At 42.2% G+C, this 27891-nt stretch overlaps 1 protein-coding gene across 1 annotated transcript in view; it reads left to right on the forward strand.

The window, feature by feature from the left end:
• Positions 1–235: 235 nt before the first annotated feature.
• Positions 236–27891, forward strand: part of sdc2 (syndecan 2) — a 61538-nt gene continuing 33882 nt past the window's right edge. The window contains exon 1 of the mRNA XM_049602450.1: positions 236–681. Within this exon, the coding sequence (XP_049458407.1) occupies positions 622–681 (60 nt within the window). The 5' untranslated portion in view covers positions 236–621. The remainder of the gene's footprint in view (positions 682–27891) is intronic.

Here is a 27891-nt window from a genome sequence, read left to right on the forward strand (position 1 = left end):
GTTATCCGACCTCCCCTGCAGAGACAAAAAAAAATTGACCCAATAATTGATATAAATCTCTATAAGGACTTACAACACGTCAATACACGACATAATTGCCTTGTTTTGATTGCTGTGTAATCATCAGCTTCCCCTTTTCGGCTACTTTTGTCGCAAGTTCTCTCCGTGTCTCGCGGTGACATGGCCGAAAAGAGCGCACGCACTCACCCAGAGCGTCAGTCGTGCTCGCGCTTTAACGCTTTGTCCTCGTTATTCCAAGTGAGCGCTGAGGGAGAGAGGAGAGCGAGCTAGGTGTCTCGTGCGGATCTTCACTGGCACAAGGAGCGCGAGGGGGGAAACTTTGCAGTTTAAACCGTGCTTTTTATTTGTATATATTTTGTCAGTTTTACACAGAGAGAGAGCGAGAGAGAGAGAAAAAAGAAGTGCCTGGAGAGAGGGGGGGAGGAATAACCAAAACGCAACACGTATCCGGTGGGATCCCACTCCTGAGAGAGACAAGCGGCAGGAGTTGGAGCGAAGGGTGCAAAGAAAGCGAGAGGGAAGAAGAAGAAGAAGAAGAAGAGGGGAAAGATTTGACATTTCGCTCCCAAACAACGCGGTTTCAATTCATAAAGAGGAATAATGAGGAACGTTTGGATAATTTTGACCCTCGGGCTGACCGTCCTCCTCTCCGTGGAAAGGGTAAGTTTCTGAAAAGCAAACTTAAAACGGGGCTGTGGGGGAGAGAGCTCAGGTCCACGTACGGACCACTCGCTGCTTTTTTAAGCCGTTTCTGTAAGAAAACACTCGCATTTGCTGATTTCCACGCGTCCTTTTCCTCGTGTTTTGCAAACCTCCGCCCAAATATAATAGAAGAAACAACAACAAACATGTAATTTGTAGTTTGCTGAGAAGTCTCTTTGAACCTCCGCGTCTGACAAGTAAAGCAGGCAGGCCTATCGCTGCCACTTTGTACCAAACAGTTTTTCTTACCATCATATTAGATACTGAAATACACATTGCAAGCTCAACTAGAGCCTGCAGAGGTCAATATGCTTCTTTCTCTGCTCAGCTTTTTTATTTTTCTAACATGGAGCAACACTTTAAAGGGACCTTTGTAGATGAAGCTTGTATTTGTTGCTTAAACATCTCTCTCAAAGCTATGAAGTCATTGCAAGACACATTTTAATGGGACTGCTTTGGAAATATCACATGAAATATGACATCTGGAATGGAGGTTATTATCACCACGCTGACTATTAGGGAGCACAGAGCGCCTCTGTGTGAGCATTAAAGCTGTATTGCAGTGATTTGTTGTTATGATGTTGATTCCTATGACAGCTGTGGACGGGCCCATGCTCACTGAAACAGATGCATTATTGAGGAAATGGCATCATTATTGGAGCTTATTAGATAGATGCACTTTTTTTTTCCATCTTCTGTTTGCCTGCAAGCATTGGATAGTTGACATTTTAATTAACAGGGCTCACCAAAGCAGTGACCTAACCTTTGTTCTCATTTTTACCTTTTTATCTTCTCTAACAGCCTTAAAACAACCTTAAACCCCCCCATGTTGCTGTTGATTCTCTGATCCAGTTTCAGGTTCAAATCAGCGCCGTGCCTCCTCACTGAGTGTGCATCACCCTGCAAATTGGCCAGGCTGTTGGAATGACAGATTTTGGCACTTTCATGTGCAGCCCCTGTCATTATTGTCCCCTCCTGTTGTTTCTCTGTGGGTTGTGACTTGTCGCTTGGCGCAGTGCCTCCTCCTCTGTTAGAGCCGCTGATTAGCTGATTCAGACACTGTTGTTTTAATGACTCATTGTTTTGCACGAGGTCACCCTCGGAGTACATTTTTTACATGCTTTCTGTGATCAGTGTTTTTACACCAGGGATGTGTGTCTGTACTCAAAAATCAGGCTCTTTATTTGACTTTATCATAAGTGTGCATGGCCTAATATGCACAGAGTGGCCATGAAACTTGGATTACAAGAGTACACTAGCACAAATCAAGGCCTTGAACAAGTTGAACACCTTTGTGACAGCATCCACTATTAGAAGTTTCACAAAGGTTGCAGCTATTACAATACTGCATTGGATTACAGTACACGTAGACTTAAAGTATAACATCCCCAAATCCACCTTATTTTGGCAAAACGCGAGGTCATCTATTAAAAGAACAAGGCACGCTTGACCGTGACTTCACATGAACAAATACAGACACACACACACACTCTTTAAACTGGATCAATATCCACCTCCCCTTTATCTGTGTCCCCTGAAGGCCTCACTGGAACTTGACACGTGCCATTGATTCTCAATATTGGCACTAGTGTTGATAAGTGGTTGATAACCTGCTTTAGGCACATCTGTGCGTTTTAATTATCACCATATCACAGAGGTACAGAGTAACACTCAGCTACTTTTGAAAACATTCAGACTCCCCTCTTTTAAAACCTACACTCAAACACACCCATTTAAATCTGCCTCTAATATAGTATCCATTAGCGCCGCCCCACCCCTTCCTTTTTCATTGTGGTAGTTGTTTTTATACTGTTATCGCCTTTACTGTCCTTATCAGCACGTAAAGAGCCTATTATTATTATTATGTCAGTCAGTTCGGATTTGGCTGTTCCATATGGAGTTTGAGAGCTTGAACAGAGTTCGCCAGGTTGGCCAGGGTGACGGCAACGTTCATGCAGTATAGTAAACAAGCCAAGTTAGCCATCCAAGCTAATGCGTGCTGACTACTCAAAAGACAGATCGAAAATGTGATTGCATTAGATAGCAAACAAAAGCCAGACTGAGTCCCAGTGAGCTTTAAATTCACCACTTCTAAGCTGAAGGCAGACAATAACTTTATCTCGGAGCCTGACCAGGTAAAGCCCCTCATCTTCTGGGCAGCTGCCTCCATCTCACTCAGGCCTGTGGGTCTGTGTCTGCAGCTACCTGTACCTGTGAGCAGCGTAAAAATGAAGAGCACTCACTGGAGCTAAATGGACAAAAACGTCCTCAGAACTACACTCACTGACAAAAAAACAAACCAAAAACCTGTTTGCTCTATTCGAAGGAATCTCAGTCGACTTAGGGTCTCTGACTGATGACTTTAATCTTCGGCTCTCAGGGTGCAGCCCTAATATGGTCATATCAGTTGTGCTTTTGTCGAGCAACCATTTATGTTTTTCTTTTTCACCTTGGTTTGCCTGCTCACCAGCTTACTTAGCGAGTAATGCTTTGACAGTATTGCAACATGTGAGGTCTCTGCACATGTTGGAGCCTCCAGTTGAAGGAAACTACTGTTTTGCAGGATGCAAAGTACAGTGGAGCCACGCTGGTGTGCTGTTATCATGTCTCTCATTAGATGAGGCCGCCAAGTGAATGTGGAACTGCAATGGTTTGCTCTCTTCTGCATCTCTTTTCCGTTTCTGTCACATTTTCCACTCCTCCGCTTCCCAAGAACTTTTGTGAACGGAGGAAGAGTTTGGCCGGGCTGAGCTATACGCTCGGCCCACCCTGCCGTGTTTTCAGTGCGCGCCACTCACCAGATGCTGTGGTCTGTAATTTGTGTCATGTTTTGGTGGGAAGCGTGGGTGTTGTTCACCTCCCTTTACATCTGTGATTTACAAGGGGGTTCTGAGTGCTGTCTCGCACTCTGATGCTGGACTCAAAAGAATCACTTCAGAAGAGGGCAGGGTTTGGTGTGAGCACTGCTTCTGAGGACAGTCGAGGGAAGCTGGAGTGTGGCGGCGGCAAGAGAGGCAGAGGGAAATGGGACTGAAAATTATACAGAATGTTTCCCTTCAAGTTCAAGTGATTCTGGAGTCAGCCAAAGGAAGATTTCACATACCTGTTTATGTTTTTTTCTCCTGGGCATTTGTAATGGATTCACCCCATTCATGAAGATGGTGTAGGATGAAAGCTGTGTCAGTCTTTTTTTCATAAGGGCAAGTGAGGTCATATCTCTATGATAAACAACCCTCAAATGGTCAAAAGGGAAAAACATGCTAAGCCTTAAAAATCCGTTATAGTATTTCAACGGTGAAAAGGCCACAGCAGCAAATACAAGACTTCGGCTTGAAGCCTTTGATGGCTTTTCGGGGGAGGGGAAAAGGTGCAGGCTGCGTACGGAGAGGGACGTATTATCTCAGTCCCGCAGCAGTATTCCGTTTTTTTTTTTCCCCGGCTTGAATGGTAGTTGTCTATCTGCTGATTTAGAAGTAATGAAACGAACAGCAGAGGCACACACGCTGACCTTCCCCTCAACTTAAGGGCTGTCTATTGCATTCTTCCACACAAATACTCAAAAACCTAAAATCCACACACATCATTCGCTCCCAGATTCACCAAGAACAAACAACTCACATTACTATTTCCTTTTGCGTAGTCTGATCTCGAGGCTATCTAAATCCTAAAAGCATGCTATTTTCCTCTTAATGTTTTTTTTAATCCTCCTGACGCCCTCTCCAAGGCGACTGAACTGAAAGCAACTCAGCGCTGTTTGTTTCATAGCACAAGGCTTCTACAGCCTGAATGAGGCGTGTACATCAGAAATTTCCTCTTCATTCTCCAGTGATAAAAGCAAAACGCTTCATCTAAAGCACTTCATTTCCAATGTATTTCACGATGAATAAGTAAAATGCATGTCTAAAATGAGTGGACAAAATATTAACTCTCTTCTCTGTCATTCTGTATTAAAGAGGAGGAAATAGAAAGGGAGAAGAGCAGTAAGGAATAATATGCAAAAACACAAATGGCCAAATAGAGTGTAATAAAAGCGGTGGTATAAGAGGGTAATGACGGAGCAGAGAAATGAAAGGATGGAGTGCCACACAGAAGCAGAGGCCAGATGCTGTGCTGCGACTGCAGCTTCTCCTGCTGTATATTTAATGATGCTCTTTTATTTTGCATTAACCTAGAATTCCTCAAACTGAAGACTCAACTAGCTCCCCTGCATGCAACCGCTTGTGTTTTATCCGACTGTGAAAAAGCCACTGCTTTCTTCTTTATTTTCGTAATAAATCCATGGCTGACACACATGGGAACAGCGAGTTTCTTGCTCTGCAGAGCGACCTACCTCCTCGCTGGTGTCCGACCCTTCAGGGGGTGCATTCACTCGGCCCCTGTCTGCCAAGCATTATGCAATCGCTAATGGACTCTACAGAAGGCAGCAGGCAGGGGCTGCTGGACCACTGAAAGCACAGCAGCAACCACCCCCCCTTTTTTCCCCTGAATCCATCTGTGTCCACGCATGAACTCCTGTTTTGTCACCATACAGGCACACACATTCGCACACATGCCTCCCCCGTGTTGCTTTTTTCTCTGTCCCTCTACATTGCGCCCCTCTTGCCACATCTCTCCACCAGCGTGGTCAAGATGCTGCCTGTCATTACCACAGTGTCTCAGAACAGTGGCATTATATTTCCCTCTCAGGCATCTGGAAGGAATGAAGGGAAAGAGTATATTTCTCTTTTTTCACACAAGATACACCCCTTTTTTTCTCTTTCCCTTCCCTTAAGATGTGAGTGCTTGCATTGAATTTGCCAACATCTGCAGGTCGTATGTGTGTTTGAAAGGAGCTGCTTTCCTCTCCCCTCTCTCTCCTCCTCCTCCTCCTCTCTTGTCGACGAGTTGGAAGAGGCTCTTACTTTGGCAGGGACTTGTGCATACTAGTAAAGACTCACAAATAGTCAAACTCTGTTGACTGTGCATGTGGTGGTTTGTACATCCGTGCCTTTTTATGTCCCTCTGGGTATGTGTGCGAGTTTATAGCCATGTGTTTAAAATACGCTGTCATCCCAGCCACCAAGGCATAGGGAGAACACATTAGGGAGATGTGGCTGCAGCAAAAACCGGCGACAGCAGCACTGGTTTATGTTGGGCCACAGCCACCTTAGCTAGCAGACTATCTGAGGCTGCAACAGTGGACAATAAAAGCCTGTGCATGTGCTTGTGGCAATTTGGATGAAAATATTTAGACATAGTAGACCTGGAACATTACTCTTTCTCTGTTCCCACCCTCTTTCTTCCCCCTTTTCTTCTATTTAATTAGCTTAGCAAATGGAAACTTCCTTGGCAGGACTGCTGTGGAGGGGATTGTGGTTGTGACAAAGAGAAATGGGGAAAACCCTGTGTCAGGACGTCTGTTTTCTTCCTTTCTTTCTCACTTTTTTTTACTGCCTCCAGTTCCAGTGGGTAGGAGGAAAAGAAAGAGGAGATGAAGGAAAAAGAAGTGGAGGAAGAGTGTGAACCCTGCCTCCTTTTTGGTGTTCAGGTTTTCCCAAGACGGGCAGGACCTGTCTGGAGTTCTGCTGTGTGAGGTGTGAAAAGTGTCTAACTAGGCAGGGGGTGAAATGAGACAAAACCATGTGGTAAACAGAGTGCTGCTACTGGTATTTGGTATGTGAGTACTGGACTGCTTTGGTGACAGTCTGTAAGAGATTTAGAAATCTGTCCATACTTTTCACTTTATAATCACTGTGAAAGATACTTTGTGCTTTCACTTTTTTAATGTGATTTAAAAGAAGACCCAATTCCTTCAGGCCCAAGACGTTCACATTTTCTCAATTTACCCAAACACTAGTCCAAAACCCAACAGTATTCAGTTTACTATCATATAAGTAAAACAGCAAATTCTCACATTTGAGAAGCAGATGTTTGGCACTGCATTTCTCAAGCAACAGAGACAGAATGTAATTAAGTCCCGCCTACACCGGAGGGGAAAACAATTCATCGCTCTCCATTGACTTTGTATTGCAGGAAGGAGCGTCCTTGTCATTTTATCTGCTAGCAAACAACAAAAAATTGCCTAAAAGCTGCTCTATGATGGGATGCATAACCAACAGGGTAAAGAACTCAGTTTTTATAAGCTGCCTAACCGCAAAATTGAGCCTTCAAGACAGCATAAGTAATATTACATTGGGCATGTAAGGGCCAATTTGTACTCACTGTTGCATACATACACATATATTGTATTTATTTCGCCTGTATTTGTGCACGACAAAGAAATTTGTCAGAACAGTACAAATTAGTAATATAGGAAAAGGTACTGTATGTAATGGTCTCACAGACCACCGCTGTCTACAATGCTTCCTTCATGAAAAGGTACATTTTTATAACCTCCACTGTCGCGTCATTTGTTGTTGTGAGAAACTTTTGACTCGGCCCTCTAGTGTAAAATGTCCTGTTAGTAATGTCAGAGCCAGCACTATTTTGGCCATGTCCACCACTGCATGAAATGTTGCCTAATGGCACACCCTTTGGTGTTACAATACAAAAGCTCTGTTTGAGTTTCTTCACGCTGAACACAGTTTTTCAAAACAGCTGTTTTTGAGTGACATAAAACGCAGTTTGCATATGGACAAAGGAACAATAAAAAAAAAACAAAAAAGCTACGTTTTCAAATATACCCATGTCCGTGTAGACATGTCCGTGGCTATGTGTCTTGATTATTTTTAAATAAGTTACAGTCGTATTTTAGACCAGAGGTGTAGAAGTTGAAGCTAACTAAGCTATGCAAGGCCTAGTTTTGATCTCTGTTAGGTTAAAGCAGTGGTTCTCAAACTGTGGGGTGGGCCCTCCTGAAAAACATGGAGTGAAACAAAGTTAAATTCATATTTATTTAAGGAAAATAAACAATTGTTTGCTAATGCTATCATGCTACCATTTATTTCACTAAAATTCAACATGGATTCCTTTTTATTGGTTGCTACCCCAATATCTGGCCTTTGAAGGGGGGGCATGAAAGTTTTTTACTTCTGGCCATTTAGTGGGATCGTTTCTCCAAGATAAGCATGGTAAGAAGAAGAGACATTAGGTGGGTTTCCATCCACCTATTTTTATTCGCATTTTCAACAATTACGAAATGCCAGAAATTCGAAAAAGGGCCGAAATATCGCAAAAAAAGTTTCTACGCTTGGAGGGGGTGGAAAAGTCAGCGTATCGATATTAGGGAAATGTGACTTTTGGCAATGGAAACAGATTTAGCGAATAAACAATGACATAGCCTACCGAATCATACTTCTACTTCACAAACACACCTGTGTGAACTTAGAGAGAGGTAATTACTCCAGTGTCAGGTGAGTGTAGGCTATTTCACAACTTACCTGAATAGACTGGATGTGTTGAATACCGCTGCATCATGTGCGCTGCCTGGTGTACCAACACAGACATCACGGCATTATGTAGGCTACGCTGACAGCGCTGATATGAGTGTGATGAGAGCTCTCACAATAGCCAAGAAGTTCCCAAGGAATCTCTCCATCTCGCCTTAGTCATGGATGTGCCGGTAATTGTTTACATCAGTTGTGGACATGAGACGCTCTCAATGACATCATCTCTTCTTCTACGGGTGTTCTTTTGCATTTTATTTTTCATGAGAAGCGCCACCTTCTGCTCGACCTGTTGACTCCCAATACTCGCAAAAAAAATAATGAATGGAAACGTGCATAATTTCGCATTTTCTCTTGCGCATTTTCACAAAATTCGCTTAAAATTTGCAATACATTTGGATGGAAACCCAGCTACTGAGACAATATTGAGTCAGTATACCTTTTCCTCTCTGGTAGACTTAAGGTGCTTTAACAATTCATACAAATCTAATATTTGTAGCTAGCTACAGGCATTTTGTTTGTGTTAGTTGCATGTTGTTGAGCGGATTGTTTTCCTCTGCAGCAGACATGTTGCACTCTGTCTCTATGTCAAACATTCGTTTCAGCTTTACTTTGCTGACTTTTACGTATTTTTGCACTGCTGTTGAATGGATTTTATACTCTCCAAAGATGCCAGAGCACATAAAAATCACCGTAAGAATTGTACATTGTGGAGTTGCTGCAATTTACTGTAAAGCTGAACTTCATTATAGCTAACTATAACTACATTATAGCTGCCCTATTAGTCCAACTGAGAAGAAAAAAACATTTTTTCCTGTATTAAATATCATTAGCATGGATTGTGGTCAGTTCAGGTTTTGTTGGTCGGCTTGTTAAAGGATGAAGTGAAATCAAATGCTGCTTGTGAAACTTTCTTGTTTGACTTTGTTCTGCTGAATAGACAACGATCTGAGGGCCAAATGTGTTCCATCTGTACACTATCCCAAAAAAATGGCAGACATTTAAAGCCATGACGTCAGCTAGGTTTTTCCATCTAGCTCCCAAGATTGCTGTGGAAAACGCCACGGCACATTTAACACATCTGTGCTCACCCCTATTTACGAGCACGCTTTATCGTCTCTAAAAGGCGCCAAATTGATATCTGCACTGGCGTTCCTCCGAGCAGAAAAAATGTACCTCTAATGTCTGGTGTTTCCATTATTCCCCCCCCCCCATCTCGAGTCAAAACAGTGCAGAATGAGCTTACGCGTGTAAATCATGCTTTCTATGCAGGGTGTATCACCAACCACAAATTATACTCCATGCAGTCACTTAATTTAATACTGTTTTCATGAGAAAACTCTGAGACTCTAGAGGGTTATTTGGGGAAGCTGATGAGCTGGAGAGGGGAATTCATTAGTGAACTCCCCACATAGGACACAGCACTTCTTCTTCTAAATGCATGCTGGTGTGTAAACTCATCTTGTTTTTAAAAGCAGTGACTTTAAAGGCTGTAATTGAGCACTCATGAATATTCATCCTTGAGATGTGTTCGTCATTGTAATGGATCACAAAAAAAGAGGAAGCAGACGTGTTTCCATCCCCGTCTCCACGTGGATAGTCTTAGCAGTCTCCTGAATGCTCCCAGCTTTTAATAATTTCCTCATGAGCACATAACCTGTAATTTAATAATAAGCTGGTTTATTCCATGCTCAGAAAAAATGTGCATCCGTCTCCAACACTCCATATTCCTGGCAGAAATATGGAGTGTTCCTGTCTTCAGCAGCGCTTTCATATCCTACTTTTTAATCCTAGTTTAATTTCAAAGGCAATGGTGAGTTTTGACTTTGCCGTGGTTTTTTTCATTTCCTTATTTTGATTTGGAAGAACTGTGATGTCAAGACCCCCAGATCTGTATCCAGATGTTCCTGTGTACTGTTGTGGCAGACATCCGATGTTTGAAATTCTGAACTGTGACCACATCACCAAAACAGTCCAGACAGTGACTCACACTGTAAGACTGACTGCTGGTGAAAAAGGGGGCAAATATTAAAAAAGAACATTGCTGGGCACTAAATTTAAGAAAATAGTTGGAGTTTCATTTGCTGCTGAGGTTCAAACTGAGGGCTTTTTCACACCAAGTCTGAAACTAATTTATAGTCTGTAATCTGTGAAAACAGGTGCGATCTGTACATGCATTAATCTTTTTTCCCCAAAGAAATGATTTGCAGTGGAAAAAAAGTAAAACCTGTGAACATTGCTCCTCTTGTGCTCTATGAATGGAACCAGAAACTTGTCACTCAAGAATTTTAAATACACCATTAAGATCTCGATTAATGTGCCAATTATTTTCTGGATTAATCGATTGATGCTGTGGAGCAGAAAGTATAAGAAAATAGAGACAAGCGGTCATCTAATTTTTCTAAAGCCTAAACTGATGTTTGAAATGCCTGTGCTTTATGTCTGGTGCTTTTTGCTCAGTCTAAAGCCAAACATACTTTATTGTAACCCTTATAACTTAGGTGCTTTTCAACCTGTATCCTAATTTTCCATATTTTTGTGTCAAAGTGATTAATGAGAACAATCATTTTTAAAATTGGACCAGTACTGAGTGAGACGCCAGGAAAACGGGCTGCAATGTAACCACCACAGTGCATGCATGCAGCATCAATTTATGTTCATTATAAGTGCTTGTTTTTGCCACTGACAGGCTCAGATTGTTATTCTAAGTGTTCAACCACTTGCGAGAAGGATCCCTACGGAGACAGACCTTTTAGTTAAAGGCGCTGTATGTAAGAATGTGGCCAAAACGGTTACTGCACTCAAATTCAAAATACTGCTGCGAGTCGTGTCCGCCCCCCACTCCCCTACAGATTCGAGGTTGCTGGACAGCGGCACGCTGGAGACTGATTTGTTTGCCCACGGATGGCTGCCGTGGCAGGGCCGCGTCCGTGATCTTCAGTTTTCCAGCGGACCATTCGAGCAAGTCTGGCTTCTCTGCTGCTAATGCTGCTGCCGGGATACAGCTCATGAGGAGCCGGCTGCTAATGCTATGTACCGGGACACTGCTAATGCTGCTTGCCGTACTGCTGTAGCTCAGTCGTAACTTTAACTGATGCTGAGACTCTACTGACTGCGTGACTGGTAGACGGCGGTGGGTGGCGCAACAGGCCAAAACACAAATTCAAAACATAAACATGATTTGCGGACCATAAAATATTTTTTAAGCGCGGATATTCTGGCTGTACTATTGTTGTCGGTGAGATCAGTATGTTATATGAACATTATTCCTTAGTCTCTGTGACATATTAGGAGGCTTTTATGACTGTTTGCTTTAGATTTCTTACATATAGCTCCTTTAAAGAGTAAGACCCTTTTTGTTTAACCAGAAACAGCCCTGAAATCTCTATCCCCAAGCCCACCAGACTCCATTTAAATAAACAGTAATTTTATCATCGTAAGACACACTTTATTCAAAGCCGATAAAAACAAATTAAAACTCACAAAAACCATCCTGGTTTGTTTTTCCACTGTTCCAACAATCACCAACTCTGGTTTGGAGGATATAAACCCTTAATTCACCCAGTTAGATGTGAAAATATGCTGGCTCTATACACACTAAAATTAACATTTATTTAAATGGAGTCTGGTGGGTTTGGCAATGGCGAGATTTGGCTGATTCTGGTTAAACAAAAAGGATCTTACTCTTTTAAAAAAAGGTCTTTCTCTGTATAATACTTTTCGATAATGTTGTCAGGCACTTATAATAACAATCTGAGCCTGTCAGTGGCAAAAACAAGCACTGTTAGAGGACATAAGTTGACAATATGAACATGCCCTGAGATGTTACATTGTAGCCTGTTTTGCTGCAGCGGCCGTAGCATCTCACTCAATACTAAAGCAGTTTCACAAAATGTTGTCTCTGTGAGCCACTTAGACACAAAAACATGGGAAAATATGGTCCAGGTTTACCCAAAGTTACTCTTAAAGAGTAAAATGACTTGCATGCACATTTGGCATCTCTTCAACATCTGCTGTATGTAACCGTTGGATTTTCTACACAGTATGGCACTGTGATATTGCCAATATTCTCAAAAAAATCATTCCTGGCAGTAAATTTGACACACACAATTAACTGCGCAGCCCCAGGACAAATTGCATGCCTTATCATACCACACACTGTCTCCCTGCCGTGGTTGTTAACATGATCAGAGGCACTAATGTGGCGATTCTACCAGGCGAGTTAATCTTTACTAATGCATTCTGTTAACAGCCATCTGTGATCTCAACTGAGACTGTAAACCCTTTCAGCAGAGCATGATGCTGCATTCAGCACCCCAGCAGTCAGTCCTCCATTACGCCAAGGGATTGGGTTTATTATTCAGCCCAGAGAGGCTTTAGACCAGAGAAACCGTGTCAGATGGAATCCATTTTGATTTTAAATGCAAATACCGCTGACACGCTCATTGCCGGCGCTCTCCTTACGGGCGAGACCACACAGCCCTCTTGATGGGTGGAAAATTTCAGGGAGAGGTCTTTAAACAAACAGAGGCTGCCAGTCAGAATGTGTCATGTCCGCAGTCAGGTACATGGTTGACCCTTTGACCTGTTTACTGGAAATCTATTTTTGCAGGGTTGACTGCGTTTAGGTTGCAAGGTCCACAGTGCTTGGAGTTTGGAAATATGAAACTGAATATTGCCCCCCAAAGGCTCAAATAAAGAAACTAAATTTGGGAACATAAAGCAGTTTTTACGCTGTCCCATGTCTCTCTTTTTGGATTTCTTTATCTTGGTCTGTCGCTTCCTTTCACCCTTCCTCTCCGGCTATCTCCGTCTTACTTCCACCCCCCAAAAATATAAGCCCTTTGACAGTGACATCATCCAAGGTCAGAGCTTCATACATAATCCGTATCGTTTCCATGCTATGCTTAAACCGGTTTTCATGGTATAATGGAAGCAGGCAGGCAGGGTGCAGAGCTTGATTACTTTGATGATGATAATTTGTTTAATCAAGTGATTGGGTGGGTGAGTGGAATGGCTGCATGACCGCTATCCTCCACACTCAGCAGGATATCCTTTCTGTCCGGGAGCCTCCTGGCTTTCGCAGCACAGTCTCCGTAGGGTTTTTCAGATTCATCACAAAGAATTAAATAGTGCATATAAGGAGAATGAGGGATCTTCAGAAGCTTTAAGCAGCTTTAAGCCTCATAACATTTTGGCTAACTTAGTGATCCAGCAGTGCTGCTCAACTAACTATTAAAACAGTTTTTGAGCAAACATTTTTTCATTTAAGTGTCATAGTTGAACTTGAAGCCAAACTTAAAGGCACACTGTGGAGTTTCTCACCACTCGTATGAGCACATGGGGCCTCATGCATGATTTGCACATACACACAGATTTGACCCTAAATTGCATATCTGAACAATTTAAGAAATTTCTTGGCATTCATCAATACTAGCGTACCTCCTGCTTGTTCTTGCATTGAAATTTAAAGGCCCAGACGCCTATACCGTCTGAGAACTAGTGGCCACAAAGGCCGACTGTTGTGAGAAGTGTCGACCTGTTTCTTGGCCAAAATATTTCACATGAACACACCGTAAACAGTATAGACAACAACGAACTAGCACATACATTCTGCGCCTGCGTCAGAGGAAATAACTCTCCATACTAGCAGACAGTGGTAGTCTGCATTTGAATTCATATGGAGTAAACTGGGTGACTGACAGCAAGGATTCAAGACGCTAGTTAGCCAGTTAGCACAATAACAAGGATATTTAACGTGAACGTGCACTGGCAAAAAATAATGCAAACAATTACAAACCATTTCTGCTAAAAAGTGCAATGGTTAAAAAAAAGGACCTAATATAACAAGTTTGTTTCGAGCTCACTCCCCCTTGACTTTAGCTGTACGTTTACTTTGCTCCTACTTTTATCCGTCGTGCTTCACAACAGTTCTAAGGGTATGAAGTTGGATCGAGGTGCTGCCAGAGATGGGTGGATGATTTGTAAGTGTTATATGATTAAAATTTCATAAATCTGCATTATTAGCTTTCAACATAAATCCAACTTTTAATCTAGGGGATCAGGGCTATCTGCTTCCACCTTGGTTTATAACACCTCTTTAAACCCTCCGACCCAGCAGGAGTTGGCCTATAAACAGACATTGACACTCAGTTCTTCTCTTCTGTTGTCTAAGTTTAACCTGTTCAGTGTCAGTGGCTTAATGGTTTGTGGTTTGCACACAGCACTAAAATCAGCTGCACTTATACTGGGCCATTTCCCTATGCTAATTGCAAGTTTTCCTATCATGTGCATCTTATTTAAGAACCATCACAATTCATCAACATATTCAGGTGGGTAAGAAGAGACACGGCTGTAAGTGCATGTATCATGAAGCCCATGTAGGATTGTCTCATTATCTTCTCATTGCTTTGCTCAAAGACAAATTAAAGTTGTTATGTGTCTTGAATACTGAATGCACACAAGGACAATTGGGAAGGTAGTTGCATAATGTCTGGTGTAGTTTTGAAGGAGCTTTGTCGAGTCTGAAAAACATCTCGGTTTGGACTCGAAAAGCCTGTTGGAAATTAGGGGCATGGATATTTGAGTTTAGCAGGCAGGAAGAGTCCAACAAAACAATGCTATTGAGTTGCATTATGAGAAGAAATATTTTGGCCTCAGCTGCTTCGGCTTGACTGTTAATTTGTTAATCTTTTTCTTTTGAGGCCTCTCAGCGTTTTGGAAGTGGAATAATAGATTGCTGAACGCTCTTTTAACTAAAGGCATGACGTTCCGATCAAAAGGTCTCTCTTCGCCCCACAGTCAAAGCTTAATAAGCCATAAATAATGACTACTTTTGTCTTATGATGAGAGCAATACACAACATTGATACAGCAACAGAACTGTGGTTACGTTAGCTCTCTCTCGCTTCAGAGACTCCTTTTTTATAGTGACACTGTGGCATCCCACTTTTACAGTGTGCATCTAATGAACTCCATGGACCTCGCCACATTTGCGCGTGGCAGACAGAGCTGCCTCCACGTTCACTGCATCAACACACGGCTCTGAAGATTCTACTGAAGATGCCTTTTTGAAGATGATTGCTTACTGTTGTAGCCTTCGCTTTTGTTTAGTGTGGCTGCACATCGCTATGTGCGACTCCGAGACCACAGGCGGCTTTATGACACGTTTTGTCAGTCCTGCAGTGCAAAGGCTGCTGGAAGCATCTGTTGCCTGGTGGGTTTTTGATAGTGGCTTCTCTTTAGTGTGGGATGTACCACTGCAACCTCTGCCCCTCCAGCTTTCACAGCATATCTCTGTCTGTTCTTACTTGAGAAATCAGTCTTCAAAGTTTTATGCACATACCATCGAGTAGAGCTCACTGCCTCTTTTTGTTTGGAAAAAAAGCTGCCTCTGAACATGTCTTTTGATTTTTTTTCTTACAACCACTCATGATGGCTCTCTTGAGACCCCTGCATGCTTAGCCCTTCAGTTGGGAGGTGGTAAAGTAAAACCTGGAGCACAGGGTGGAGCACCAGTCGGCCAGCATCTTGTGTTGTTTCAGGACCTTTCAGGAAAGCCAGACTACAGTCTTCAGAAACCACACATTCTTGCAGAATTACAGCACTGGGAAAGAATTGGGAAAGGCTATGTAGTGAGCAAGGGAGCCGAGGTTTGGCAGATAGATTGAAAGCCATTTTTAGCTGGAGTTTTGTTAGTGATATCTTTCCTGCATCTAAAGGAGGGAGCACAAAAAAACTCGCTCACTTCTGCGAAACACTGGGCTCTTGCTAATTGTGTGTTCTTTCAGTTGAAAGTGTGTTTTCTGTCTTGATAAATTGGCACTGTTTTAAAGTCCCAGCTTATTCTTCCACAAAGTCATTAAAGATTGAAAATGCAGCCGAGCTGTGGTTGGAGCACTGGGCCTATTTTGGTTGCCAGAATTCAATTATTTACATTGGATGGAACATGAATGAGAATTTCGCCCCATCATTTTCAAGTATGAGCCAGAGGCTAGAGCGCTCCTTTAAAAAAAAGTCACACAAAATATCCCCAAGAAACCAAGACAAGATGTTGTTGGCTGCGACATTAGGGATGCACACCTCATCCTTAAAAGTGGGAAAGTGTAAACTTATTTTAATTTAACAGAATATAAAAAGCAGGCTGTCCTCAGAAGAGACTTTCCAATAGAGGCTAATCAAAGCTGGGCTGCAACTTGTAATACACCCTGGAGGATATCGTCCAGAGTGATGTGAGCTGTTTACTCATGTTTCTGAGCTTACTCGTGGGCTCTCTGTTGTTTGGTTGATAAGAGAAGAATGCATTTCGCATCAAGCAGCTGGCCGGCATATGTTAAACATGGAAGTGTTTTTCTTTTTGTTGTTTGTTTCGACAAGCACAGGAACTGAGCGGACGGAGCTGTGGTGTTTCTGTCAAACATCACTCATGCGCAGAGACACACACACGCAGATGTACATTACAATGGCTTCCTCTTGGTGTTTAATCCCTAAAGGCGGGCTGCATTCTTCAAACAAAATCACATTTGTTATTTTGCACTGGTGAAATGGCAGGTTTATGAGCTAAAGGAAGTGCCGCAGTTTTGCCTAGATTGCTGCAGCATGTGCAGTTAAACATATTGTTCACCAACACCAATATGGATGCTATTCTTTAACAGGTCAGCATTGAAGCTGTACTATATAGTTGTAAATGTATTGTTATTATATATATTGTGGTTTATGTTGTGATATTGTGGTGTGTGTAATGTAGTGTGTGGATTGTCGTATATGTATTTTATTGTGCCTTCCATGTTTACAGTGTATTATGGTTTTAAAAACTGTACATCTGAAAAAGGGGGCTGAAACCAGCAACTATTTCAGTTATTCTGCCAATTCTTCTTTTAACTAGTCAATTAAAGGAATACCTCTGCACCAAATTGGTCATTTGTTTATCAGTTACTTAACCTATCTTAGCGGAGCAATGTGCAGGATTTAGTGGCGTCTAACGGTGAGGATTGCAGATTGCAACCAGCTGAAACTTCTCCCGCATGCCAAGCGTAGGGTTCCCTCAGTGTTTATTGTTAAGGAGGTTCTTACTGTAGCAGGAGTGGTCCAAAATTAATGGACCAGGGTTTTAAACCAGTAAACACACTGTGAATAAAGCAGTTTCACGTTAAAGTCAGTGTTTTTACCACACTGTTTGGCTCGTTGCCGAGGGCCTGCTAACTACAGTGGACAAAGCGAAAGTACGAATGGCCCTATCAAGAGCATGTGTTTGGTTTGTCCACTTTGGGCTACTGTAGAAACATGGTGGTGCAACATGGTGGACTCCGTGGATGAGCACCCACTCCTTATTTAGATATAAACGGCTCATTCTAAGGTAGCTATAACAAGATTAATATTTTTAGGTGATTATACACTGAAGAAAACATAACTTTTTTTTAATTTAATTTCTGCAAATATACCCTCCACTGGACTTCTATCTTTGCATTCACATGGCTCCACAGTGAGCAACGTGTGTTCAGCATAACGCAGTGTGAGTATTTAATAAGCAAATGATCAGACTGAGGGTGAAGTATTCCTTCAATTGTTTAAATAATAACTAATAAATAAACTAATAATAAATAATAAATTTATCCATCACAATTTCTCAGATTCAAAGGTAACCCTTAAGATTTTTTATCAAAAGCACAATTTTCCTGATATATCACAAAGAAAATCAGGAAATAGCACAGAAAGCCGTAATGAGCAAATGTTTAGCTTCTTTTTGTAAAATGACTGAAACAAATCAATTACTAAAATTGTTGCAAATTGTTTTTCTGTAACACGACTAATAGATCAATTACCAAATTGTTTCAGCTCTACTTGTGAGCTGTGCTTGCTCCTACTGTAACTCGCAAGCAAGTTAAACTGGTATTGACACCGTTAGATGAACAGACCTTGTGTCGCAGCAGTGAGCGTTTGCACGCCAAGTTCGATTAAGTTTGGACTACACTGCTAAGAGGTCTGAGGCGCTCCCCAGCCAACAGCAGGCTAATCTTCAGCATCTGCCAGCTCAACCTCAGGTGACTCTACAACACCGTTAATCCACACAGGTTACCATGTTACGGTGTTAAAGCAGTCTGTGGCTTTATGCAGCCTGAAACGTAAAGTTCTTGTCTAGTGTGTGTGAAGAGTGCTTTAGCTATAAATGAAGCGTCAGTGGCTATATTGTTTAAGTGAATCGCAGTTTTACAAGGTTCAACCGGGTACACATTATTCATGTAGTAATCGACTTCAGTATTTGGCTCTTGGTTCTAAGTTGGTTGGCTGTGTTGTACTTAAAACTTGCTGCAGGAATCAAACCGACACTCTGGTAATACTGCCAAGAAAACACTACATTTTTAAGTTGAAGTTTTGGAATTGATGGAGACTAGAGATTAAAAATCCTGTGTGGCTGTGGACCCTACACTGAGTCTGGCATGCAGCTCAGCTCATGCACCCATAATTAGCCATCATTAATGTGCAATTACATGAGTCATGCTTAGCCCACGTTGTATCTAGTCACTGTTCATACTGTAGCCCACTGAGAGCTGCCCTTTTTTGTGTCATGCTTTTCAACTTGCCCATCTTTGAACAGAGATGTCCTGACATGGAAACGCTTAATTATATCCCCCCTGTTTTGACTTTAACACTACCAAAGACTGCATTTCTAAAGCCTAAAATGGTTAGGGAGTTCTGAAAATAAGTTCAACATCACTTGAGTCTTGGAGTCTGCATGCCTGTTGTTTCAGGATCATAGTGGATATCCTAACTGTTTTGAGGCCATAACACCATTGAGCACCTCTAGCATGTGTCAAGTCTTTACAGCACTGCTTATATTCAGAGCGTCACCCCACAGGAGTACTCAGAGCCTGTTTTTAACACCTCTGCACCGGCAGTTTTGACAACGATAAATGAGGAATACATAATCCGTCTTCTGCCGAGTAGATTTAAAAATGCAGTTGGCTCCTGACCTTTAATAACACTACTTTACAGTTTGAATTTTTTAACTTTTATGATAATGTGTCACCAATAACAGCGGTTGACATTTTTGGTTTGAATAATGTGGGATTACACTGTCTTTGGACAGACTTCCTTTTTTTCCCCTGAGGCTTAATATCTTAGCATGGCACCAATAATGACCTGCACATCTACATCAGCAACTGCAGTCATCTGACGTCATGTGACATGCTGGCCTAGACTGGATTAGAGCTGGAAGATAAAACCCTCTTCAAACATGACAATGCAATGATGGCAGGAGTTCTCATGTGATTATTAATGTAATAATATACACTGCTTGTGTCATGAACAAGTATTTAAGGGAATTGATTTATGACCTACTGTTTGTTTAGGTCTTTTTGAAGCAGAAATCCTGACGTCACATCTGGAATAACCTCTGTTCCACTACCTCCTGTTACTCAACGCAATCTGTCATTCAGCTTCTGCTTCAGCTGTGCAAAAACTGTTGGTAGCAGTTGATCGGGCCATGACTGGTTCCCTCTTCCCCCTGCAAACTGCACAGAAGACGAAACCAGACAAAGCTGAAGTTTGGTCAGACTCTAAACTGAGTCATGCGGCTCAGAAATTGGGTCAGAAACGAGCTTAAATTGTACAGCTTGTGCCTCACTTTAAAAACCAAAAACTTTGTCAGTATACAAAAAACTGCAGCTACCACAAAAATTTACCAGCATGGCAATGCAGCTGTTTTGTCTGTATCCATAACACTCACCAACACTCTCAACAACCTAGCATTTCCTTAACTTTTTAGCTGTAATCTCTGCTGTTTGGACGAGAGGCTTATACTCATGTGATTGCCAGGTGCCAGATGTTGTAGTTTAGCATCTTTGGCTAAGCTATAACACTTGCTAACCCAGGCGAGCTAGCAGTACATACATTCCATCTGTGCGGTGATACCGTCGGCGGGTGTAGTTTGGTGGGAAAAATATAGTTAATACATGAGTGTGCTCACAACAATGTGGATTGTCTTGAGTGACTAGGTCTTGATTTCTGGAAAGAGACATATTTTTTTGTTGCTTCAAGCACCACAAGCCGGGTGCTATCTCGTTCCATTGTACTACAGAGAAGGCAGACATCTCCACCGCCCATATCTCCAACACTCTGTAATTCTCACCAAAATAATCTAGGTGATAAAATGCATGACAGGTAAGAGGAAAAGTATGCATTTTTTGTTTTTGGGGGTGAACCATCCCTTTTAAAGGCAGCTACAAAACAGATACTGAATAAACAAAGATATTAGATTGATTATTAAAAAAGCCATCCTTCTCTCAACATGTCAAGTGAACCACATGACACCCTTTTAGTACAGCTGTTCCAAGTCTGGATGTTTAGCTCTCTGCATTATTAAATGTCAGTGTGATTTTAGAGGTGTTTTTACTTCTGTAACAGAACCGGGAAGATCCGATTTCACTTGGGGCTCTCTAAATACCAGTGTTTGTTTTACTGGGATCGTAGCGTAACAGGAAAGATGAAAATTTAATCTAGGATTGAATTATTTACTCTGTAATTCTGTGGTTATTATTCATATCAACATAACAAAGCAACAGCTCAGATTTCACCAGAGTGTTTATAAATCCGTCTGTACATTTTGTTACACAAACACATTGTGCCGCAGACTTACTGGCTAGCTGACTATTAATATACCCTGTGCACACTGTGCTGAAGGTGACAGCATGTTGGACTCGCACCAGGGGCTGCCAAACTCTCACTCACTCTTAACTCACCCAATCAGGCTGCTTCTGCTGTTTCTCAAACTCTGAAAAGTTTGCACCGGAGTTGTATGATTTTGTGGACGAAAGCTGAGACGTCGGTTGTTTCATCTGACAAGCAGCGGGCTGTCAGAAGTCTGTTGCTTTGTGAGCGAGGGTGAGATGGAGAGCAGACAGACACGATAGAAGAAGTAGCAAGAAATGGCAAATAGCTTGTTAAAACATTATGAAAAATGGATACTGTACAAAAACTAAAGCCAAACTTTTGCCAAGATTCACCGTACCGGAACTAACTAATTGCTAATTTGTCTCACTGAATACATGGCTATTAGTGAAGGGTACTCCAATCCTTTATGCTCACTATTTTACACACTTTTAAATGAACCCATGTCCCATTTCAACAGATCTCACTCTTGACTGACAGACCTGATGTGTCAGTGAGTGTCATGCCAACAACAAAAAACCACATACACACACACTTGTTCTTCGCCACACATGCAAACACGCTCAGTGCTGCTCAGGATTAGCCCTGGATAATGGGATCAGAGATCACCACCTGCCGCTCCTCTCCCGTCATGTCATCCTTCCTCTGCCTCTCTCTTCCTTCTGTTTATCTGCTCCTTAAATCGTCACTGTCCCCTTTCTCTTTGACGCTCCCTCTCTTCCTGACAGTTATAATGTGTGTGACTTCTTTCATTAACCTTTCTCACCATCTCTGCCTCCATCCTGTCTTTAAATAGCTGACACATTATCCCTGCTAGAAGTGATAACACGTTTGCCTCGACTCAGAGCAAGCTTTATCCTTGACTTTAACCTTTTTTTTTTAACATCCCGATTCTTATTTATTTTCCTGCAATGTTCCCAGTCCTGCTCTTTCTTTCTTCCTGCACCCATGCCTTTCTCCTCCATCACTTCCATCATCCCTTCACGGGTTCCTCCCCTCGCACTGTACTCCTGTGGCCTGCCGACTCCCTTGAGTCCAAATCCTCTTAAGGAAAAGGCTTGGATGGGAATTCAATCGCTGCACCACAAGGATTGAACCAGATCAGCCAACAAAGCGGCAAAATCGCTCTCCTCTACACCCCCACCCCCCCCACCTCCCCACATGCCTCTGCCCCATCTGCTTCTCTCTCCCTCTCCCTCTCCCCTCTGGCTTTCATCTCAGGTGATAAAGGCCTATTTGTCAGAGCTGGCAGTGGAGAGATTGGCGTCCTGGATGGAGGAATGTGGAACAGCATCTTTTTTTTCCTGCACACTGATAAGTGCATAAATAGCTACATGTATTAACAGGCATGGAAATATGGGTTGGTTATCTGGATTTCCATACATTCGTAATCCAACCATCTATGCATGTTATCCAAAATACATGAGGTGAATTGATAAGACCAGGTTTGAAGTGAAAACAGACAAACAATTTCAGAGTGTGTCTGCACACGGTGGTGGCTGAGCTGACGGCCGGCAAAGAAGCGCTAACAACGGCAACAGTGCTGACAGAGCTATAGGGTGTTAGCCAGGGTAGACGTGATGCTGCATAACAATGCCGCCTCAATATCAGCGGTAACCACCATATGAGAGCAGTGCAAAGCAGCAGCGATGAGTTAGCCAGTGGGGTAAACACACAAGGGCCCACATGCATGTGCAGGCCTCATGTGCGACAGTCTACCACAACAACAACAACAACCAGAAAAGCTCCGATTATAACACTTACAGAGGGTGCCAGACTTAATTCACTGCTCAGGATCGATTCTTGGTCTGAATAACTGAATATGAATCACTTAATACATTTTGTTCTGTTAATATAAAGATACAAATGTTTTCTTAATTGTGTTTTGTCCGTTTGCACATTTTCAGTGCATTATTGCAGAGCATTGAGCTTTCACAGCCATCATACCCTCTCCTCCTACTCCACTCCTTCTATATCTGTTGTATTTTATGTGGTGAGGACGACATGTGGCAAACTTTGACCCCCCTCAGTCCTCGAGAGAGCTTTCATGTTGCGGTGTTAATGATCTGGCAATGAAGAGCCCAGGGGTTTTATTTCCTTATTCTTTTTTTTGGCAACATCTTGGTTAGATACACACTAACCAGGAGACGCTTAAGTGCGGAAAAAAAGCTGCACTATATTAAATTTAAAACTGGTTATGTAGTTCATCCATCAAACAAACACATGCATGCACGCTTTTATGCATACAGTGTGAGAGCACCAATGCGGACACATGATGCTAAACACACAATCACACACACCTTGCCCTGGGGATTTTTATAACACCAGTGACGCTTTTAAAAGGCAGAGTTGATGGAAACCATGCCCTTCCACTGACAAAGTGACAGAGAGAACCAGACTGTGTGAGGTGTGAGAGACTTGTTTTGTGACACCGAGCACTAGAGGACCCCTCACAACAGAAACCGCTGACAGTCCTGAAAAAAAAATCTTTTCATAATAGATTATCTTTGTAAAAAAAAAAAAAAAAAAACCTCTATGTTCAGTTTCTCAAGTGACTGACTAATTGGCCTCTCTTGCATGGCAAAAAATGTTTTTAATTTACACTTTTACATGACTGAGCTGAAGGTGAATTGACCCTGCACCTTGATTGTTATAAGACAAGTTGAATAAGCTTAGCTCTTAGTCTGGAGCACATGATCAGTGATTAATGATTTTGACCCCCTATTGAGCCTTACGCGCATGCCATTCTTTCAAAGATTAAGGGCACTGAGTTTAAAACACTTAGCAGTCCCCCTTTATGCTAGACATTATGTGCATGCCAGAGGTAGAGCAGCTAATGGGAGGCTGAGGACAGAACGTCTGAAGTACCACACTGTACTTTTTTTTTTCTCCCCACTAAACTGAACTCAAGACGTTTGGTCTATGTGCAGTCTTCAGCATGTAATTTACATGACCAGCATTTGGCAATACTTGCAACAACTGTTCAGTTGAAGAACAAAGAGTGCAAGTACAAAGCATCCACAGGCATCATGGAACAAATGTGCACACATACACACAACCTAATTATAGTGATAGGGTTCAAACAAAACACATTCCAGTAGTGTGTGTGTGTGTGTGTGTGTGTGTGTGTGTGTGTACACTTTGTTGACAAAGAGCAGTCAGTGGTGCAGAACACAGGGCTCTGACTGACTCCATGTGCCTCTCATGTGACTTTGATACTGTACTTGTATGGGTGTATTTAATGTGCAGCATAGAGAGATTACATGTGCGTGCAAATATTAATTTCAATTGAGTCATCCAGCAGCAGCAGCAGCACCTGTGTTAGTGCAGGAATGGTTGATATTGCATGCCTGCTGCAGCTTGAAAGACTGCATTCATCCCTTTCCAGAGCACTGACTGACACACTGACAACCTGATGGAGGAACTGTGTGTGTTTGTGTGTGTAGAGTAGGAGAGGGTCGTGTCTGTGTACACTGTTCGGAGACAGGTCAATGCACAGGTCAAAGCAGCCCTAGACTGTAGTTTGTGTGTTCATGAACATGTGGCAGTTCATGTGTTAATATATGTATATCTGATGCTTGTGTGTGTGTGTGTGTGTGTGTGTGTTTATGTACCCAAGGCACTGTACTAAAAAAAGGGTGTTTGCTGTGGCACAGGTGTATAAATGCACAGCAGAGATTTACATAACACACAGCGTGATAGATCTCAGGCGGGAGCCCTGTGAAGCTTTTGCAGTCTTATCTGTTGAGTTATGGTGGATATATTTATGAAGGAAGGTGTTTTCTAATGCAAATGAAATATTACTTGCTTAATCTGTCAATCCATGCTGGAAATTATGTTTATATACAACTAATGTGAACTGGCAAAAACGTATTGAGGGAAATGTAGTGCTGAGCAAATAACGTTTTCTTTTTCTATATTGTTTATTTAGGAGTGACACACACAGACTTGTGCATATAGGTCTCACACTTTGTACAGAAGCATACTTTTGCTTTTACACATTAAATTGATGAACAATAGATGAAAGATGTCTTTAAGAAAACGAGCATGAAAAATAATTGGAATCCCAGCACTCCAGAGATCACAGGAACAACATGTATGAACTTAAGAAAAAAAAAATAGGTTTGGGCCTGGAAGTTGATTCATTCCATCATATTTATGAACATTTGATTCTACTGTGTATATATTTATTAGTTTCTACCATATTTGCGTTCTTCACCATCAGCCCCTGATCGAAATGTGATGTCTTGCCTTCATGTTCATCTATCTACCTTTCCATAGCTTAACACACACCCATCCATACCTGCCTCTATATAGTCTCTTACACCCATGCACATACCAACAACCCCACACACGCACACCTGTCCCCTCTGCATTTAGGCAGTCCAGCAATACAATATCTGCTCATCGTGACTGTTAATAACATGTAACCAAAATCCCATTTCCCTGACCTTAATTTAAGAGCTTTTGTTGCCCAAACTTATGACAATAGTCTGGATGCAAATCTGAAATTCTGGTGTCATGGTCCTGCACTTTGTATGCCTGCCATTTAGGGCTGCAACGATTAGTCGACTAATTGATGAATAATCGATTATTAAAATAATTGGTGACTATTTTAGTAGTCGATTAATCGGTTTGAGTCATTTTTCATAGAAAAGTACTATAAAAGTACCCCAAAATACTCTGATTGCAGCTTCTTACGTTCAAATATTGGCAGTTTTACACTCTCCCATGACGGTGAACTAAAACCCTTTGGCATGAGTATGAAACAAGACAAGGTTTGGGAGAGACAGACTGATATTTTTCAACATTTTAACACATTTTGGTTAGCACTGTCGCCTCACAGCAAGAGGGTTGCCGGTTCGATCCCTGGTGTGGGAGCCCTTCTGTGCGGAGTTTGCATGTTCTCCCCGTGTCAGCGTGGGTTCTCTCCGGGCACTCCGGCTTCTTCCCACAGTCCAAAGACATGCAGATTGGGGACTAGGTTAATTGATAACTCTAAATTGTCCGTAGGTGTGAATGTGAGCATGAATGGTTGTCTGTCTCTGTGTCAGCCCTGCGATAGTCTGGCGACCTGTCCAGGGTGTACCCTGCCTCTCGCCCGATGTCAGCTGGGATAGGCTCCAGCCCCCCCGCGACCCTCAAGAGGATGAAGCGGTTAGAAGATGAATGAATGAATGAAAATAATCGTTAGTTGCAGCCCTACTGCCATCCACTCCCACTGCTTCCTTTAGAAGCCTACACGAATCATGAATGTGGTGTTTCGTCACCTGAGAGAAATTCTGTCTTTGAACATAATCCAGGCAGTGATTACGTGGCTACAACAACATACTTAAGAACACATCTAAGTAACATACAAATGAAAGATAGGGTAGGGTTGGATTTCCTGATTGATAAAAGCATTCAAATGTTTTCACATATACAGGAGCCACGATTCTGGCCTTTTAACCTCCCACAGTTAGGTAAAAATAGTCCATTTTGAATATTTATATGGGTATAAATCACTCAGGCGTTCAGTTGTTTGGTGGAAAAGTGGCAAAGACTCCGACCACAGATCCAAAAAAGAAACTGCAGTGAGTGTGAAATAAGGTCGGTTCATGGTTCTGGTGTGACCATTAAAGGGTCATTTTGGCAGCGTGCTACCACAGCAGTAGTTAATGCTGCCAGCTTGGAGAGCCGAACATTCCCAGAAATGAAGAGGAAGTGGTCAGATATCAAAGCCAAATGCCAACAAGTGCAGACATGTTCACCATTGAAGCATCGGTGTCACCGCTGGGGGTCAGAGGACACGAGCGTCTGCCGTCTATAATTGGAGACCTCCTCATCAGCAAGAGACACAGGTCTTAGAGTCACTGCATTATTTCTTTGACACACATTCCACTGGCTGTTTCATGCAGCATGTCATGAAAAATAACATCACTGTTTAGGCCTGGATATGTGTTTGGGAAAAAAAGCTCTGAAATCTGATATATGGTTTTATTTATTCAAGTCCTCCCACGGTGAAGTGCTTGTATATATGGCTCCAAGTTATTGTCAGGGTATGCACATTTACTTGTCAACTTTGTTTAAATACAGCCCAATTTTTGCAGGTGCACAGCTTTTATTGTGCAAACACACTGTATATAAATGACAGTCCTGGTATGTCTGCATCCTAACATTTACTTTAAGTTGTTGCAGTGAAATATTTTTACCAGAGCCAAACCAAAAATCAGCATGGTTATTAAAAAGCTCCCCTAAACCTTTGCTAACGTCATCCACCAATATGGACGAGGGCTGCAGCTAACGACTATTTTCATCATTGTTTTATCTGTCAATTATGTTTTGATTAATGGACTAATTTACATTAGAATCACTTTTACTGGCCAAGTATGTGCACTCACACAAGGAATTTGGCACCATTTCACCATGTTCAGGGTGTGTAGGGCCTGCAGGGATGTTACCTGCCTGTTTCCTGACTCTGGAGGGGTCCTGAATAGAGAGCAGGCTGGCGCCAGTGATTTTCCCTGCAGTTGTGACTGTTCATTGTAGTCTGTTTCTGTCCTGTTTGGTGGCTAATCCAAACCACACTGTGATGGACGCACAAAGACCAGATTGGTTTGTTGTAGAGTAGAATTGTATCAGCAGCTCCTGAAGCAGGTTGAACCTCCTGAGCTGGAGCAGGATGGACATCTTCTGCTGGGCCTTTTCCCAAACCCCAAGGAACAGCATCAGGGTTTTGAAGCCAATTTGATATAGTGGCCAAATCGTGTAATGACAACTTCCAGGTATGCAACGTAATGCCATGAGTTCCGAAAAGACTTTCTCCCATAGACATACATCAGTACATTAATTTTTTGGCTTTTGGCAACTGAGCAACTTTCATAGGAATGAATGGGGCCCGTCTCAAATGCTGAACATCCGTGCTTCTTCCTGATGGTGTTGATGTTGGAACGTCCCTAGGAAACAGTGGGTCCCAGTGTGATGTCTTTAAATTGCTAGTTTTGTGTGACCACCAGTTCAAAACTGAAAGATATTCAATTTAAAAAGATATAAAACAAAGAAACACAGTACGTCTCCATATTTGAGAAGATGGATCCAGCAAATGTGTGACATTAGCTTGGAAAATGTCTCAGATTATTACTCACTTATTCAGAACGTGG

Source organism: Epinephelus fuscoguttatus, linkage group LG17 (assembly GCF_011397635.1).
Source record: "Epinephelus fuscoguttatus linkage group LG17, E.fuscoguttatus.final_Chr_v1".
Classification (NCBI taxonomy): Eukaryota; Metazoa; Chordata; class Actinopteri; order Perciformes; family Serranidae; genus Epinephelus; species Epinephelus fuscoguttatus.